We start from the raw sequence: 17,804 nt of genomic DNA on the forward strand, positions 1-17,804 counted from the left end.
TTTAATATTAATTATTTTTATATCACTGTTCTTTTTTTTTTAAAGATTTATTTGTTTGTTTGTTTGTTTATATAAGCACTGGGTATGTTATAGGGCAGGGAGGGGGCAGCCCAAACCCTGCAAACCTGCCTACTCTAAGTGGGTTCTGCCATCCGCCGTATCAACACAAAACATATGAGACTTTAATGGGAAGGAACTTTAATACAATTAGGAAACAATACAGGAAAGGCAAAGAATATAGTTTCTAAATTAAGAACCCAAAGTTACCTGTCCCCTCGTGGGTAAAACTCCATCCAAATGGGATTGGCCCAGAGAAAGGCCCCAAAGCCTGCCACAAGTCTAAAGCACCTTCCAGGGGGACCCACAGAAAAGGGTCAGAAACAACCAGACAAGCCCAGAAGGAAAAGAGCAAAATCAACATTAAGATAAAAGCTGCCACCTCCCCATGGGTCTCACCCACATCTGTGTCACCCAGTCCACGACCAAAAGACAAGCGCAGTTTCTTCACGTGTCTCTAGGCTCCACGCGCCTCCTCCAGGACTCCTGGCTCCATCCTGCTTCCTTCCTCAGTCTCTTCTGCAGCTTCTCCTCTCCCTGCTCAGCTCCACTCTCCCTTGGGTGGGACAGGGAACCTGGAACCTCCCCCTTTCCTGGGGACCACCCTGTTACAGGTACAGTCAGAAGCACGGGAGGGTGAGAGAATTCACCAGAGCCAGAGCAGGGAGCAGAGCAGGCAGACTGAAGTACACTGCTGAGGGGAGCAGTGGGCGGCAGGAGAGGTCTGCGCACCATGTGGGACCCTCCTCTGGTGGTCGGGGAGCAGCCGGGGATCGAACCGGCACTGCAGAGGCTGCGGGCAGCTTCGCAACCCAGCGCTCAACCTCTGAGCCACCGGGGAGGCCCTCACTGTTGATTTTTAAACAATATTTGCTTCCCTCCACCCCCTCAGGTGTAGTCCCCATAGAGTTTCCTTCACCAAGGCACTCGTGCACCATCACCTCAGTCCCCTGTGCTCCTCCCTTCCTCCCTCTGATCCCTCTCCCACCTCCTCCCCTGCAGTATGTCTCTGATTTATAATTGTTCGTTTTTGCTTTGTTGTGTTTTGTACTGTTATTTAGAAAACTGTCTGAGTAGACAGTTTTCTAAAGAAGATACACAAATGAACCAGCTTTTGGTTTCCTTAATCTTATGGACATCTTTTTTATTTCTATTTCATTTATTTCTGCTCTAATTTTTATTATTTTCTTCTTTCTACTGGATTTTGGTTTTCTTCATCTTTTAGTTCCTTAAGGTGAGAGATAAGATTACTTATTTGAACTTTTTATTATTTCTTGATGTCTTATCCAGGTGTAAAACCTCTTCAGTATTTGCAGGAAACATGGACTTTCATAAAGGTTGCAGTTTCATCCCTTCAGACAATAACAACATCCAAGTACACTGTGTCCACATTACATGTTTTGGAAGAATATTATTTTTAAATTTAATCTTAATCTTCTTCTTTTGAGAACATAGCAGTGCAAGATCTATTGAATACTTGATTTTGGAAAGGGTTTCCTTAACAGTTTTTCTTTTTTCTTTCATTTTAAATCTCAAATTTATTTCCATTTTCTCTCCTTCTTTTCACCTAAAAATATTGTGGTCAGATTTGAAGTTTTACTACAGCTTAGTTTCTTTCTTATTTAGGAACTTTAATTTTGTTAATTTAGATATGATTTTCCTGATTACATTCATTTCTGGTATTTATAATTCATATTTTGCTTTCATTTTCCCACATTGAACATTCATATTTTCCAGAGTCAACTTAGCAAATATCTAATAATCAGCTGGGGAATGGCTTTTAAATGATCAAAAAAAAGATAGTGAAATGACCAAAGCCTGCTGGTGGGTACTCATTCCACTGCTGTGATAACTGGAGAGTCCCCTTGCTTTTCTGGTACCATCTTAAAATTGTAGGGCCAATAAAGTCTCAGAGAAATGGTGTGGAGAGTTAAATCTTTAGTATTCCTTGTCAAAGTTGTGTTTTGTAACTGGTTTAAATACACACTGGTTTAATTCATATTTCTTTTTTTCCATCTTTTTTTATTCATAGTCATCAGAGAAGAAAGGAAAAGAAGCAAATACTGGTTTTGGTGGGCCAGTTGTTAGTTCACTATATCATGAAGAAATCATCAGGTAATTTCTGTTCTGATCTTTGATTTAAAAATACATACATGTATGTATCTATATTTGTGTACTTATATATGTATATTAGTATATATATTTTAATCCTGAAAACTTCCATCTGTGAAGAATTTTTTCTTAAAATGAAACCAATTTAATGATACCTCTATTAGGATAATATATGGCAGGAAAGAATTTTTTAGGTGTGTAATCTTTAAAATCAATGTGTCTGGGTCTGTGCCAGATAGTAAACTTTTCCCTATGTAAGTAGTTGGTAGGGCAAGATTTTACATGTCAGTCTAAAGCAATGGATTTTTATTATTGTTAGTTTTCCAAAAAAGTACCATTGTTTCTTTTAAGGGTTTTAATTTTACCTTTCACCCTAGCTACAATTTAAAAGTAATTTTGGGGTGTAAAATGGTGCACTGTGGAAAACCGTAAAAAAATTAAACAAAGAATTACCATATGATCCAGCAATTCTGCTTATAGTTCTATATCCAAAAGAATTGAAAGTGGGATCTTTAACATATATTTGTACACTCACATTCATAGCAGCACTATTCACAGTAGCTAAGAGATGGAAGCCAACCCAAGTGTCCATTACCGATTAAGGGACAAACAAAATGTGGCGTGTAGATATATATAATGGAATATTATTAATCCTTAAAAAGATAAGACATTCTGACACATGCTGGAATGTGGATGAACCTTGACATTATGCTAATCCAGTCACAAAAAGACAACTACTGTATTATTCCACTTATATGAGGAATCAAATGTAGTCAAATTTATGACAGAAAGAAATGGTGGTTCAAAAGGGAGTGGGGATTGAACTGTTACATAATGAGATTAGAGTTTCAGCTTGAAAAGATGAAAAAATTTTGGAGATTGCTTGTACCACAATGTGTCTAACACTACTGAACTGTATACTTAGAAATGATTAAAGTGGTATATTGTTACGTGTTTTTTAGAATAATTAATTTTTTAAAAGGTCATTTTGTGTTATTTAACAGACGTCCTAAATTTTTATATTATGTATAAATTTCTGGGATAATTTTTTTCTTTTAGGACTGTAAATCAGGAAAGGCATTCTATTCTGCTTTAAAATCATGTGACACATTGTTACTTAACAAATAAAAGCATGAAGCAGGAATCTCTGAAGTTCTTACCCTTTTTTTGAGTTATCTGATCTTTACTTTTCTTGTTGGCCAATATGAAATAAATGTGTTCTAATTTTCCAATGGAAAATTGGATTCACCTAAATTCATCGAACTGGGGGGATCTCTTATCATCATGATCTCTTATCATCATGAAGAAAAAATTGTACCAAAAATGTATGCTTCACTTTTGCAGAAGAGTTTGCTGACATGATCCACCACATAAAGAAGTAGTGATGAGAACTCTCAGGTAGCATTCTAGGGGGAAAGTCATTGACATCATAATCAAAAACTGTAATGCTCAGTTTCAAGTTAATGACCAGTCAGTTAATACTAGGGTATAATGGTGGGTCTCTTTGCATAACAAGGACATTTTTGTTAAGATTAATGTTTATTCAAGGATGACTGATGGAGATTGGGGGAATAAAGATACCCTTAAGGCTATTTCTTCCTGGAATGTATTTGCCACCCTCAGCCCTTTTAGAAACCCTGAGAACTCTGAGGAATCCATACAGGGTTCTGAGAAACCACAGTTTAAAAAACATTGTCAGAGTTTAACCTCACTTCCCCTCAACCCTTATATATTTGGAAAGTGTTTGGGGGTTCTTAATTTATATATTCTGTCCTTAGAGTCATCTATAAAATGAGTCTTAACCCTGCTAATCAGTGTATTAAGTATTCAAGTCAATTAGTTATTTTTCTAGGTTATGGGAGATGTTAGTCATTTTTCCTCTGTTTTTCCATAATTCTTTCTTTACACTTCTGTTACAGCATTTATGATAGTATACCACATTGAATTGTAATCTTTTTAAAAAACAACTTTATCCTTTCCATTAAAATGTTAGTGTTTGGAGAGCAAGGATCATATTTTATCTATCTCTCCATTCTCAGTATCTGAGGGAGTTCCCAGGACTTAGTAGGTATCTAGTAAAAGTGTCCAGACTTTGGAAGGTATAAACAGCTCCTTCCTTCAAGGAGTCGATAATTGTAAGCTGGTAGTTCAGTAACTGTTGCTTACATAGATTTACCTAGTGTTTCTCCCATAAAGCAGAGAGCTGCTAGTTTAACAGTAAATTTGTCACTGCTATGGCAGATCAGAAGTCATAGCAGCTAGTCATATTCTTATATTAAAGGATTCATTTTATGATGTAACAGATTTCAGTATAACAACCTAGATCATGGTAAAAAAAATTATTAATGCTCTAATGTTAAGTTATTCCAGAGAAAGATCAGATGTAGTCCTATTGTTTCTTAAGTATAAGAATGTAATTGCAACAAGGATAACAAGCTGTTTGTTCAAATATTTGAAATCAAACTTTGTTTATACTTTGGTGAAGTATAGTTAGTTTTTTTCCCCCAAGATCAAGTTGTGCTTTGATTGCAGTTTCTTAATGTTTAACAGATATGAAAGAGACTGTAAGTTTTAGAATTTTCAAAACATCAAAAGATAAACTTGGATAAAAGGAAAAGATTTCTTCTATAGAACCATTTTTTTTTTTTAAGATTTATTTATTTATTCATACAAGCACTGGGTACAGTCAAAGCGCGGGAGGGTGAGAGAATTCACCAGAGCCAGAGCGGGGAACAGAACAGGCAGACTGACGAAATACACTGCTGAGGGGAGCAGCGGGCAGGGCAGGAGAGGTCTCTCGCTCCATGTGGGACCCTCGCTGGCAGTCAGGAACGAACCGGCACTGCAGAGGCTGCGGGTAGCTTCGTAGCCCAGCGCTCAACCGCTGCGCCACCAGGGGAGACCCTAGAACCATTGTTTTTAAAAAGAAAAATAAAATATATTGTATTTTGAAGGTTCATTTTGAATATTTCAGTGTATAAACTTCTAGGTTTTTTCCCCACATTTTTAACAATAAGGAAAATCAGTATCTAATAAACTGATTTGATAAGGCTAGCCTTCTACTGTTATGGCAGCTTTCCTGACTAATGAGCATTATAGGTGGGAAGCTAAGTGCTGTTTTTAGTTTTATTGTAAAAGTTCTTGAGCCATAGCCACTGGGCCTATTCTGAGCTTGCTTCCTACCTGTTTTGATTCTGACCTTTATTCCTACTCTATCACAGGAAGTGACAATAAAATGTCATACGCACCTGTCTCTATGTCTTTAATTATAAAGCCCTGACACTCGTTTCTCATTCTGAAGCTAGTTTTTATGTAGTATAATGGAGGGAATATAGTGTAAAACTTATAAAGTACAGAATTCATGGAACCAAACTGCTGGCGTTCAAATGCTGCTGATTCGACTGCTTACTGGCTTTGTGACAGTGGACAAGTTACTCATCTGTAAAATGGGGATAACTGCAGTACATTTACGTGAATTACCTAATTTCTACACACAGCATCTTAGAACAATATCTGGCACAAAACACGTTACTATGTAACTATTAGTTTTTACTAGAATTGTTACTCAGCATAGACTCCCCACAGAGCAGAAGCTAAGCACGAGCTGTTTTTTTAGGTGCTAAAGTCTGGTAATAGATTGGGGTACAAGGTGTTTGCTTTGGTAAAAGAAAGTGAAGTGAAACATAGGGAAGAGAGTCTCTATTAGATGTGTCTGGAAATATAGAAGCAAGAGAGTAACAAATCTTGTAACCCATGGACACTTACTCTGGTATTGAGATCATCTATGTTTCATTTATACTGTAGACTGGCAGAAAAAGCTCTGGTTAATAAGCATAGAGCTCTACCATGATTCTGTGCTACACATACTGACTCACTTAACAAGAAATCACTTTTAGTGACTTGTATACTTAAAAGGTTTTATCTGTAAGTTGGCACATAATTTGAGAAATTAGAACAAGAATTAAAAATGCAGTAAATGAAGCGTATTGGTCTCCATCCCACCCTGCAATAAGCTTTGATCTTGTTTTGTAGTTTGATGCTATGTAATCTATCAGAATTTTATTAATCCCACTTACACAAGCAGCCATCTGGACCTTCTCTAAGACCCAACCAGTATACAACTAAAATGATTGATGGGCTCTGGAATTGATTAGTTGTTCTGTGAGACAAATGAACTGTTTTGGCAGAAAATACCAGAGGTCACTGCTGTGGCCAGACACAAAAGCCTGTAGAATTTTAAAGATATGCTTTCATCGTTGACTTATAAAGTTTCAATTTTTAAGCAATACTAGATTTTGAAAATATTTTAAAGTGTCTTTTCATTGGTTGCTCTCTAATACTGATTATAAAATGGGAGAATAAATGTAAAAACTAGAATGACGTGGTTATTTTTGCTTTAATTTTATAATTTTGGTGAAAATATAAACTAGAATGAAAACAGCTTGAAAATCTGTTACTTACACGTAAGTTATACTAAAATTATCCCTAAGAGGGATGTGATTAGAGAAAACATTGCAACATATATTGTTTTATTGTGGCTTATAAAATCAGATTGTATAAAATCCTATTTATTTATTCATCAAATTGTCACATTGCAACCTGTTTTTAACAAATATTTAAAACCAAAGCTTCAAGCGTATATATATTTTGCATTTTAAAAACGAATATTCAGATTTTTATGCTTACAACAGACTAAGGTCATTCTGGGACGCTTCTGTCCCATTATCAGACTGCCCTCAGCACCAAAATGGTTATCTTGCTTCCCTCCATCTGTTTGGCTGGTGGTAGCTAAATCCTTCCCTATTTCACCATGTTGCCTATGATCAACATTGTGTTAACACTTTGGTGATAGGTGATAAATTGGATGACATATGTCTTGTTACATTCTGGTTATTCTTTGAGGACTACACACGTGTGTATAGGCAAGTGGACAACTCCCCCTTGAGAATCTGACTGCTCAGAATGAACTTGAGTTATGGATTTATTCAGCCTGTAAAACCTCAGCTGGCATAAATAATTGAGAAAGCAAAGGTTTGTCTCTGGTGCAGACCTTAGGGACTCATGGCTCCCTTCCTCTTCTCTACCTCCCTTTCTTATGAAAATGATCCCAGTTGCACTCCTAGATAATAACACACCAAGCAATTAAAAGCCATGGGTGGCTGGAGAGAGGAGAAAAGGTTTAGTTAATGAGCTTTTCCTCTTCCAGTGCCCATGAGAGCCTCAGGAATGACAAGGCGATTAAAGCGAAGAGATAATTATAGATTATGTGAAAATGGGTCCCTTGGGACTAGCAGGTCTTGACATAAACAGTAACTGTTGTAAGAGTCTCCTGGCTCTCATATTCGCCCTTTTCTTACATGCTTTATTTAGCTCCTGTGCGTTCAGTGTTGTGATGCCAACCAGGCATACAAGGCAAATCCACCTGTTTGCAGATCAGCGACCCCTCTGAACAAGAGTTCCTTCACCAGCTAAAACCATCATCTTTTCTTCCTTTCTTCTTTCTTATCACTTCCGCACTGTTTTCTCTTTTCTGTCTACCCCATGTAGTCTTTACCTTCTCTCTAATATTGTTGTCACTGTGTAGTACCTGTAAAATGGTAGGCACTTAGACATCTTTGCAAAGTTTAGTGTATGTGTAGTGTTATGTTTAGTGTGTATACCTGGACACATGTAAAGATAATGTAGTTACAAGTATGCCATGTCCATTTAAATGAAAGGTGGAATATGTGTTTTAAATAATATAAATATCTACTTCTAAAATGCTTCACAGATAGATTTTTAGCAGACATGTTAATATTGTGTAATAGTCATTTTTAAAAAAATTCTCAATTATTATCAGTTATTCTGTAGTGCTAGAAATAAGCAATTTTGGCTCATCCTGTTACTTTCAATTTGTGAGGACTTTGCTGATTGCATTGCATATATTAATAAATACTTAGCTTTGATTGAAGCTTGAATTCTGTGTATGGTTTTGTTTTTAAATTTTTACTTGATATAAAATTTTATATGTACATTAGGTAAGTATTTTTAACAGTATTTTTTGTAAAGTATGTTCTCAGGCCTGTATGTCATATTGGTCTGTGCTCTCTCTTTCTCATCCTCTAATATATCAGAAATTCTGTTTTCTGCTTTCTAAAATTAATCCAGATTCATCTACTTATCATTATTGCCACTAAAGGCAACAGTGCCGTTTGTATTACCATTCCTGTTCTAAACTCACATCATCTATTAGCCAGAGCACTGCAAGACACTTTGAGAACTGGATTCCTGGCTTCCTGTACAGTCTCTGTCCCAGATTTATAACTTAATCTCATCATATAAGCCCTTTAATGATTCTCCAGAACGCTTAGGATAAAATTTTTAAATCCTTACTTAAGACATCTTTCAGGGCCCCTCAACTCATTTAATGCCAACTTTCCCCATTCCCCTTGTTCATTCTGCTTCACCCACATTGACTTGTTTTTTTCTTTGAAAGTTTAATTAATATTTGTTAGAAGAATTGATTGACAGTTATACTTAAGTGTATGAGAAATGACCCCCAATTTACAATATATGTTAAATTCTTAAGGTAATAATAATGTCAGCTAATATTTATTGACCACATAATATTTGCTAGAAACTATATATGTTTTGTTTATATTATTTCACTTAATTTTCAGAATAAGACTGTGAGATGTAGGTATCATTAATATCCCTACAGATGAGGAAACTGAGACTAAAGGTTAGGTTAGTTGCCCAAGGTCACATGGTTAGTAACTCTGTTCTTTCTTATTGTAGTATACTGTTCCTGAGATGTTTGAGTAATCATCGTAATCTCCAATTAATGAAATTGTATTTGATAGTTATTTATATAATGAGTATCTTCAGATTTGAATTTTAAATGAAAATTCTTATTTAGTGTTTTTGAAAATGTGCTTCAGTGGTAAAATTAGGGACTGTAGTCTTGTTTATCAATATACTGATCGTGAGGTTGCCTTTGGATTAATTGTTTTTATTGATTTAAGACCTACCTTAATGGTTGAGAATGTGACTTAACTCTGTAGAGCCTGTTAGCAAAAGGAATCTATAGATTTTTCTGATGTCGCCACTGGTTTTCCAGGGATTGAGCACAATTGAACTATTTTTTTTAATGGGCATTAAAATTATCAGAACTTTTCAATCAACTTTTTTTTTAGAGTTAAACATATTTTAAGAGGTGAGAATGCATTTTTAGTAACTGGTGTTTTTGTAAATCATGGTTAGGTAGCTTTTCTAGTATAATGACTAGTTATCTACAGGAATTACCTGGGACATTAATCTTTCCTTTTTCATTACTTGCTTGGAAAACATGGGAGAAAAATGGGAGAAAAATACAAACGGTTTTCTTTGAAAGGAACCCATAGCAATTTAAATAAGATAATAAATACAACTTTTACTAGAAGCTTTAAGAATCTTCTGGTTCTAGAACTAAGTATATTGCATTTAAAATCCACTCAAAGAGGATGCTGTACTACCATATAACAGGAAGGAGGAACTAACTGGTTATGTCCTATAACTGTCTGAAATCGGTTGCAGACAATAGTAGCACGCTGAGTGGGAGGATTGTGATTCAGTATATGTTAATTCTTTCAGTCATTCATACGTACATTTGGTACTGTTTACTTTGAACCTATCTTATTACTTTATCAACTCTGTAATACCATTAGTTTTAAGAACACCATTATTTAAATACCATTAAGAAAAAAAATGCTATTAATTGTAAGATGTGTTGCTGATTATAAGCTCTATCAGATGTTTAAAATATTTTAAAAAATTTGTTTTACTATCAATGATACGTGGTAAGTTAGTCTATTTGTCATCTAGGATTTCAAGAACTATTTTAATAACAACACAACAAGCAACAAAAAAGCACTTTCTTAAATGCTTTGATCTGAATGTTGGCTTTCCTGAACATAATTACTCCCCAAGCAGTGTTTTGCCTCCTCCAGGACTTTTGATCAAGGTGTTTCAGACATGCAATGCTATTTGTAAGTTTTTACTTGAGGATAATAGTATAAACTCTCATTTCAGTTTTTCATAAGAGGCTCTAAAATAGTCTCTTTAAAGATGAAATTAACATTTAAAATTTTAATTAGACATTAATTAAAAGTGGGGATATTCAATGTACTAAATATGACAGCCAAGACTACCATTTAATAGTTGAGATAGGAGTTGACTTTACTTATTTTGCTCCTTGTAGAGAAACCTTATATCAGATTTACTATAAATCTTTAAGTAAGAACAGATTCTTTTGGAGAATCTATTGTAAATAAAATTAAAATATGCCTGTGTGATTTTTTACATTTATAATTAAAACATGCTTTTTAAGAAATACAGAGTATCTTAATTTTTAAGGAAATGCTTTATCTCAACTTCTAAAATTTTGAAGGTTTAGTCATTATATGTATATGTATATATGTAAATCAGATTTATATATATGTAAAAAGGTCATATGAAAAAAGTATCAATATTAGAATTGGTACCTTATATTTGACATATACAATGGAATTTGGAAACTATAATCAAATGAGATCAGTGGAGTGGTAGCATGGTTCCCTAACACTGCATTTGGACTGAATAGGAACTATTTACTCTTCAAACTGACAATTTCTGGCCATACAGCCAATAAAAAATGTTAGAAGCTTAATTCCTGCAAAGAAGTAATATTCACCAACTGTGCTTACTGAATTTTGTATGACAGTATGCAGGCTTTCATCCGAGAGCTACCATCTCCTAAGGAGCTTCACAGAGTGACTTTTTCTGGTGAATTTACTATAGGTCAAGGTCCATTCTTCAACTACAAAGATTTAGAAAAAAGGATGCATAGATGAGCAAACCCCTAGATAATAAAATTTATCTAAAACTTATGATTATTTATTAGTGATCCAAGTGCTTAGGTACCCTGGGTACCCTTTTTCTGAGTGTTGAGGATCACCATTTTCAGACATGTAAACAGAGTAAAAGAAGGTGCATCATTTTGAACACTGCTTCAGCCAAGTCCTGATGAGACCTCTTGAACAAAATCTCTTCCAGCAGAAAAACCTCCAAGTGCTTTTTAACCTTAGATTGTTTCTTCTGGTCAGCATTCAAAATTGGTTTCACTAACCTACCCCCTACTTACCTTCCCTGGTGGTTCATTGCCAAACATTCCTCTTACTGGTGATAGTCGTTTCTTTGTTTTTTGAGTATTTGTTAAGGTTAGTGTCCAAGTCAAGTAGCTTTTCAGCCTAGCGAGGAGACATTGTTTTTCCCTCTCATTCCTAGTTTATTTAGTTTAAGAGTATAGCCTTATTATTTCGAAACATTTGTTCCAAGTTTTGAAAGGTGAATAAGTATTTTGTTAATTACATTATATGCAATGTGCCAGGCTTTTTAAGAGCTCTGTTATTCAACTTACCCCTTTAACCCTTGCCGGGGACCAGCCTCCGGCAAAATGTCGTGTCAGGGTTCCTGAAAGGATGAGACGGCGTGGGCGAAAACGAAAGGGCTGAAACTTAAGGGCTGTTAGGAAGGGGAATGAGGTAGAATGAGGAGACACTGACACTTGGTGAGGTGCTAGTATCTTCTGCCCGAAAGGCTCAGCAGGTCTTTTTTTATTCATTATTAGTAATAATAATAAGGAAATACATTATTATGTGTAAAGCAAAAACAATTAGTATATTATGTTTCCCATAGACTACTGGCCCCTACAGGTCTCAGCTAGATGGCAGCTTTCAAGGTTAATAGATAATAAACCAGACCTAACATTAAAGCTACTTATTTTTTCATTTAGACAATTATTTAAAACAGTGAATAACCGCCAGTGCATCCCTATCAGCTAAAGCCTAAGCATCAAAGGATTATTCTATTCACATGACCTTCAGCCGGAGGCCAGCTGCTGTTCAGCTATCAGAACTTTTTTCTACCTAGAAATTCCTTAACTCAAATAGCTTCATTTAAAAACTTTCCCAAGAAACTTCAAGAGAAGGCAAAAGAAGGACCTATTATAATTATTGTATTGTAATGCTTGTCAGGCATGTTTAATAAACCATCTCCCATTGTCAAGTGGGCCAAACTGCCCAACAACTAATTTCTAAACAAACAATTTTTCATGCTATTTACTTACAATATGCTGATACATATAATTTATTGCCTAATATACTTTTTGATAAATTTTTCTCTCTCTATGACCAAGAACAAAAAGCAAAGGAATGCCAGATCTTCAGCCCCACGGTGTGAGGCCCTTTCTCTTTGCTGCTTGTCAGTATCCTATCTGGCTGGAGCAACAAGGCCTCCTGCAGCAAACCCTATCTCCCAACATCCTACCATGACAATTACTTGCATTTCCCTGAACACTTCTTTTTGTTGATCATTTTGCTTTTCTTTATTCTGCAGAATCCTTCAATAACCCAGCTAGATTGTCAGTTCATCCTTCAAAAGACTAGGCTGTAATGTCAACTTTCCTATAATGTCTTCTTTGGTCATATTTCATAGTGCAGCCCACCCACTTCTTGTTTTAGGCCTCTCTTTTGCAGAATATCAGGTTCTAACAGTGATATTAAAGAAAACTTTTTGCCAACTCATCATAGATCTGAGGCACACTTCAGAAGAAGTAGAAGGAGAGGAATCAAAACAGGGGAGGGAAGAGTTTAAGGGACTGTGGAGATGAACCACTGGTGCTATAGTGTTAGAACAGTGGGGGCGACACTGAGGGGAGAAATCAAATAATGTTCAAAAGTTAGCAACGATGTAAGAAAATGAATTAATTACTTAAAAAAGCAACTTTTTGCTAATGCAGGCCCTATAAGAATATTTGAGGACTTATGTTCCCTTTTGTATTTTTAAGATAACATCTACAATTTTTGTTTAAAAGTTTAAATAATTGCAAAAGACATAATTTCTGGCATTTTGTGAATAATGATCATCTTTTAGATTTATCCAGTGCAATTCAAATACTGTAATCCATTTTTTAAAATACATGAACATGTTATCATTGAGGGAAGCTGGGCAAAGGCTGTATACAAGCTCTATGTAGATTTCTTAGAACAGCATATACATCTTCAGTTATCTCAAAATTAAAAATTTAATTGAAGTAAATAAAATTCTGATCTTGATTAAAGTACATATGAATGTACTTTAATGAATAAGGTCTTTACCTGTAGGAATTTTTATACCATTCCTTTTATTTCTATAAAGTTTTAAAGTAATATATTTTTGTGTAGTTTTATTATATTACCATAATTCTCTGCAATAAAAATGTTTGCTAAGTTAGAATTTTAAAAAATTTTGTTTGCTATAGTTCAAAGGGATAGATGATGTATGTCTATTGCAGCATTTATGAAAACAACCTCAGTGCCCAACCACAGATGAGTGGACTAAAAAGGGGTGGTGTTGGGCCTCCCCTGGTGGCACAGCTGTTGAGCGCTCTGCTGCAAAGCTCCCTGCAGCCTCTGCAGCGTCAGTTCGATCCCCGGCCCCCAGTGAGAGTCCCACATGGTGCGCAGACCTCTCCTGCCACGCCTGCTGCTCCCCTCATCATTGTATTTCGTCGGTCTGCCTGTTCTGTTCCCCGCTCTGGCTCTGATGAATTCTCTCACCCTCCCCTGCTTCTGACTCACCCTCTAGTGCTTGTATAAATAAATAAATCTTTAAAAAAAAAAAGTATCAGGCTTTTTTTAAAAAAAAAGAGGTGGTATATATACACAATAAATGCTACTCAGCAATAAGAGTAGATGAAATCTTGTCATTTTTGACAACATGAATGAAACTAGAAGGGATATGCTAAACCAAATAAGCCAGGAGAAAGAAAAATAACAGATGATTTCATTTATATGTGGAATATAGAGAAACAAAACAAACAGAAAACTAAACAAACAAACCAAAAAAATCCTAGAAATCTGACTACAGAATTTAAACTACCAGTGGAGGAGGGTTCTGGAAGGGAAACAAAAGTGGGAGGTGGCCCAGTGGATGAGGGTACAGGATTATGGGTGTTTAGATGGTATGGTGTTGGAACATATTGAAGAGGTTTGAACCTATACCCAAATTATATATAATACTATAAAGCTGTTACCTCAGTAAAAATAATGCAATAAAAAAAATCAGTTTGCCGCAATCCACAAAATATAAGCATTAAATTTTTTCTGATTTGAATTTTCATTATCGTTATTACTTCTAAGCATGTGATTAAAACACACATTATAGGGGTCTCCCTGGTGGCACAGGCAGTTGAGCTCAACGCTGTAAAGCTGTCCGCAGCCTCTGCAGTGCCGGTTCGATCCTCGCCGGCCACCGAAGCAACCCACATGGTGTGGTAGACATCTCCTGTCTCACCTGCTGCTCCCCTCAGCAGTGTATTTCGTCAGTCTACCTGTTCTGTTCCCCACTCTGTCTCTGGTGAATTCTCTCACCCTCCCACACATCTGACCTGTACCCCGGTTTTTGTATAAATAAATCTTTAAGGAAAAAAACCACATTATAAATTCAATTAAACATGAGAAAATTTTATTAGAAATGTACCATGATAAGATGAATGAGGCTTTTAAAAATAGTTTATTTTATTGATGTATATTATTAGAATGAGATGTAGTTCAGCATCAATGATGTTTTCTGTTTTGTTTACTTACGTCTTCCATCCTCTAACCTTAATTACAAGGGGCTTTCCGACACCAATTATACACCAGTATTGTCCCCTTTTGGGGGCACTATAGAAGATTTTATATCTTGGGTCAGTACAACTGGGGGTTATTTTTTCCCAATTCTTGCCTAGATATTAAACTGTGCTTTTAAGCAAGGGTAATGGGTTTAATTTATAGTCATTTGCTAAATCTTAGTAAAATTCTCTGGCTATACTTTCTAGAAGTATAGTGTAGCACAGAGAGAGGTATATGCCTTTCTCGCATAAACTTGGAGGAGCTGGATTGAACAGAGGAAATGTTGTGGAGGAGGATAGTGATAAAATATTTATCACAGGAGCCTCTTTATGTCTGTCACTTTAAGAAAGAAGAAAGAAGTGTTTATTTAGAAGTTGAGGAATGGAAAACTGATTCACTTAATATTTCCATAACTGCATATCCTTTTAAAGATCTTTGTGTATCATCAGAGCCCACAGGTACTTATTATTTATTTTGATGAGTGATTAGCATCTGTTCATATTTGTGGAGGTATTACCTTACTTTGTGTTTTCACTCATTCAATATATAGTTTTTCATTGTTCAGTGGAATACTGTTTTTATATGTAATTGCCAGTTGCTTGATAAATATATGAATTGAATTGAAATGTGTATTGAATGTGTCTATTAAACAGATTTTTTTAAAAGATTTATTTATTTATACAAGAACGGGGTACAGGCCAGATGTGAAGGAGGGTGAGAGGATTCACCATAGACAGAGTGGGGAACAAAACAGGCAGACTGACGAAATACACAGCTGAGGGGAGCAACTGGCACGACGGGAGAGGTCTGCCACACCATGTAGGACCCTCGCTGGCCGGCCAGGATCGAACCGGCGCTGCAGAGGCTGCGGACAGCTTCACAGCGTGGCGCTCAACCACCTTCGCCGCCAGGGGAGGCCCTATTAAACAGATTTTTGAGCTCATCCCAGATGTGTTTTTTTAACTCTATGAGGTAGATTAAATATTGGTTAATGTATTTTAGGTTACTTGCCAAGAAACATATTTGAAATATTCTTTTGATAGGAAATGCAATCTTTTTAGAAAGTAGTATAAGTAACATTTTTAGAAATGAGCAAGTATCTGTTTATTCTTCTGTGTTTCATGAAAGACAACCATTGCTCAATTCCCATAAAAGGTGTGTCCTCGTATTTCTTTAAAAATTCGAAGAAAACCAGTTGATTTTTTTTCCTTTCAAGTGTATGTTTATTGTCTAGCAGTTTCAGAAAAATTGGAGTCATTCAAAGAGATACTTCCTGTCTTGTATTAGGGGTAATATGGACATCCTTGAGGATAGTATTACAAATATTATTCATACTCGTCCATGGAGAATGAATATGATAATTTTCTCTCATTGAGCAAAGAGAAGGAGGAAGATAACTAGGTAAGAATTGTGAGAGAAAGGAAGATAAAATGAGAAGATGTGGAAGGCTCTGACACTAAGTCTCTGCTATGTTAGTTATGGTTGAATTCTTTTACACATTTCATTTAAAATTAGGAGAGGGTGAGTTCCTATGGAAGACCGTATTAACAGGAGCTGTAGAGAGAAGTTTTATTTGTATATTGTACATAAGCTAGTTAGAGGACAAGATGTTGCTCCAGATGTTTCTCCAATTTGACCAGTAGGTGGTAACATTGCATAAAGACAGCTTGGTTGCATGGGGTAAAGTAAAAGTAATATATTTAACAACTAAGACCAAGAGTATCATTGCATTTTAAAAATATTAGCCACTCAGTTTTGTAGCACATTGGTGGTGATTTTACTGAATTTCTTTTTGATATTTAAATTGTATATTCCACCTCCAAGTATTTTACAAATACCTTTCTCTGCCTGACATATTTAGTGATAATAAACTACAAGTGATAAGCAGATATTCAGATGAAAAAATGCTTTCTTCCCTCCAAAAATTCACATATCAAAATAAAATAATTGATACAGATGATGTTTAAAAGAAGATTATTGAAACTATATTAAGAAATATGAAAGTTTGAATAATTTTTTATATTGCTTATGGCAATGTATATATATATGAATATACACCCACATTTGGGAGTTGGATTTAGGAAGAGGGACCACTCAGAAGGTTCTGTCATCTAGGAATAACATTTATATATTATTGCATATGGGCAACTCATGTGCTAAGAATTTCTTTGCCTTCCCTTTTTTTTTTTATAGAGGCATGTTTTTATTTATTTATTTTTTGTTTGTTTGTTTTGTTTGTTTATACATGCACTGGGTACAGTCAGAAGCGTAGGAGGGTGAGAGAATTCACCAGAGCCAGAGTGGGAGTGCCTTCCTTTCTGTACCCCACCAACAACTCCCAATTATTTTCAAATTCAAAACATTTTTGTTATTGGGCAAAAACATACAAGTTAAAGGACATAGTCCTTTCTTTCAGAGTTGAATTAGAGGGGTCTCTTTTATTGGATTGGAGGAAAATAGGTCACTTATTCCCAAGCTGGAATTGTGAAGACCCCTCTTCCTAGAAACAGTGTTTTCAATGATAGCTAATTAATTTTAAAAGTCAGACTTCGGGCCTCCCTGGTGGCGCAGTGGTTGAGCGCTGGGCTGCGAAGCTGCCCGCAGCCTCTGCAGCGCTGGTTCCATCCCCGGCCACGGGGTGAGGGTCCCATATGGCGCGCAGACCTCTCCTGCCGCCCGCTGCTCCCCTCAGCAGTGTACTTCATCACTCTGCCTGCTCTGCTCTCTGCTCTGATTCTGGTGAATTCTCTCGCCCTCCTGTGCTTCTGACTGTACCCAGTGCTTATATAAATAAATAAATAAATAAATAAATAAATAAATAAATAAATAAATAAATAAATAAATAGATCTTTAAAAAAAAAAATCAACACACATTTAAAAAAAAAAAAAAAGTCAGACTTCTCCTTTCTGTGGATTTGACCTCAGACTTTTTCCTATTTTCTTTCGGATCAAGTGATCTGGAAAAGCATTTTCTCTTTTACAAAA

At 35.8% G+C, this 17,804-nt stretch overlaps 1 protein-coding gene across 2 annotated transcripts in view; it reads left to right on the top strand.

Moving 5' to 3' along the window:
- The window catches only part of ACBD6 (acyl-CoA binding domain containing 6), a 172,628-nt gene that overhangs the window by 57,755 nt on the left and 97,069 nt on the right, over positions 1-17,804 (top strand). For both annotated transcript variants that reach the window (XM_037506349.2, XM_054693432.1), the window contains exon 4: positions 2,090-2,172. In XM_037506349.2, the coding sequence (XP_037362246.1) occupies positions 2,090-2,172 (83 nt within the window). The remainder of the gene's footprint in view (positions 1-2,089; positions 2,173-17,804) is intronic.

Source organism: Talpa occidentalis, unplaced genomic scaffold, assembly GCF_014898055.3.
Source record: "Talpa occidentalis isolate TD23 unplaced genomic scaffold, MPIMG_talOcc4v2.1 talOcc4.12, whole genome shotgun sequence".
NCBI lineage: Eukaryota > Metazoa > Chordata > Mammalia > Eulipotyphla > Talpidae > Talpa > Talpa occidentalis.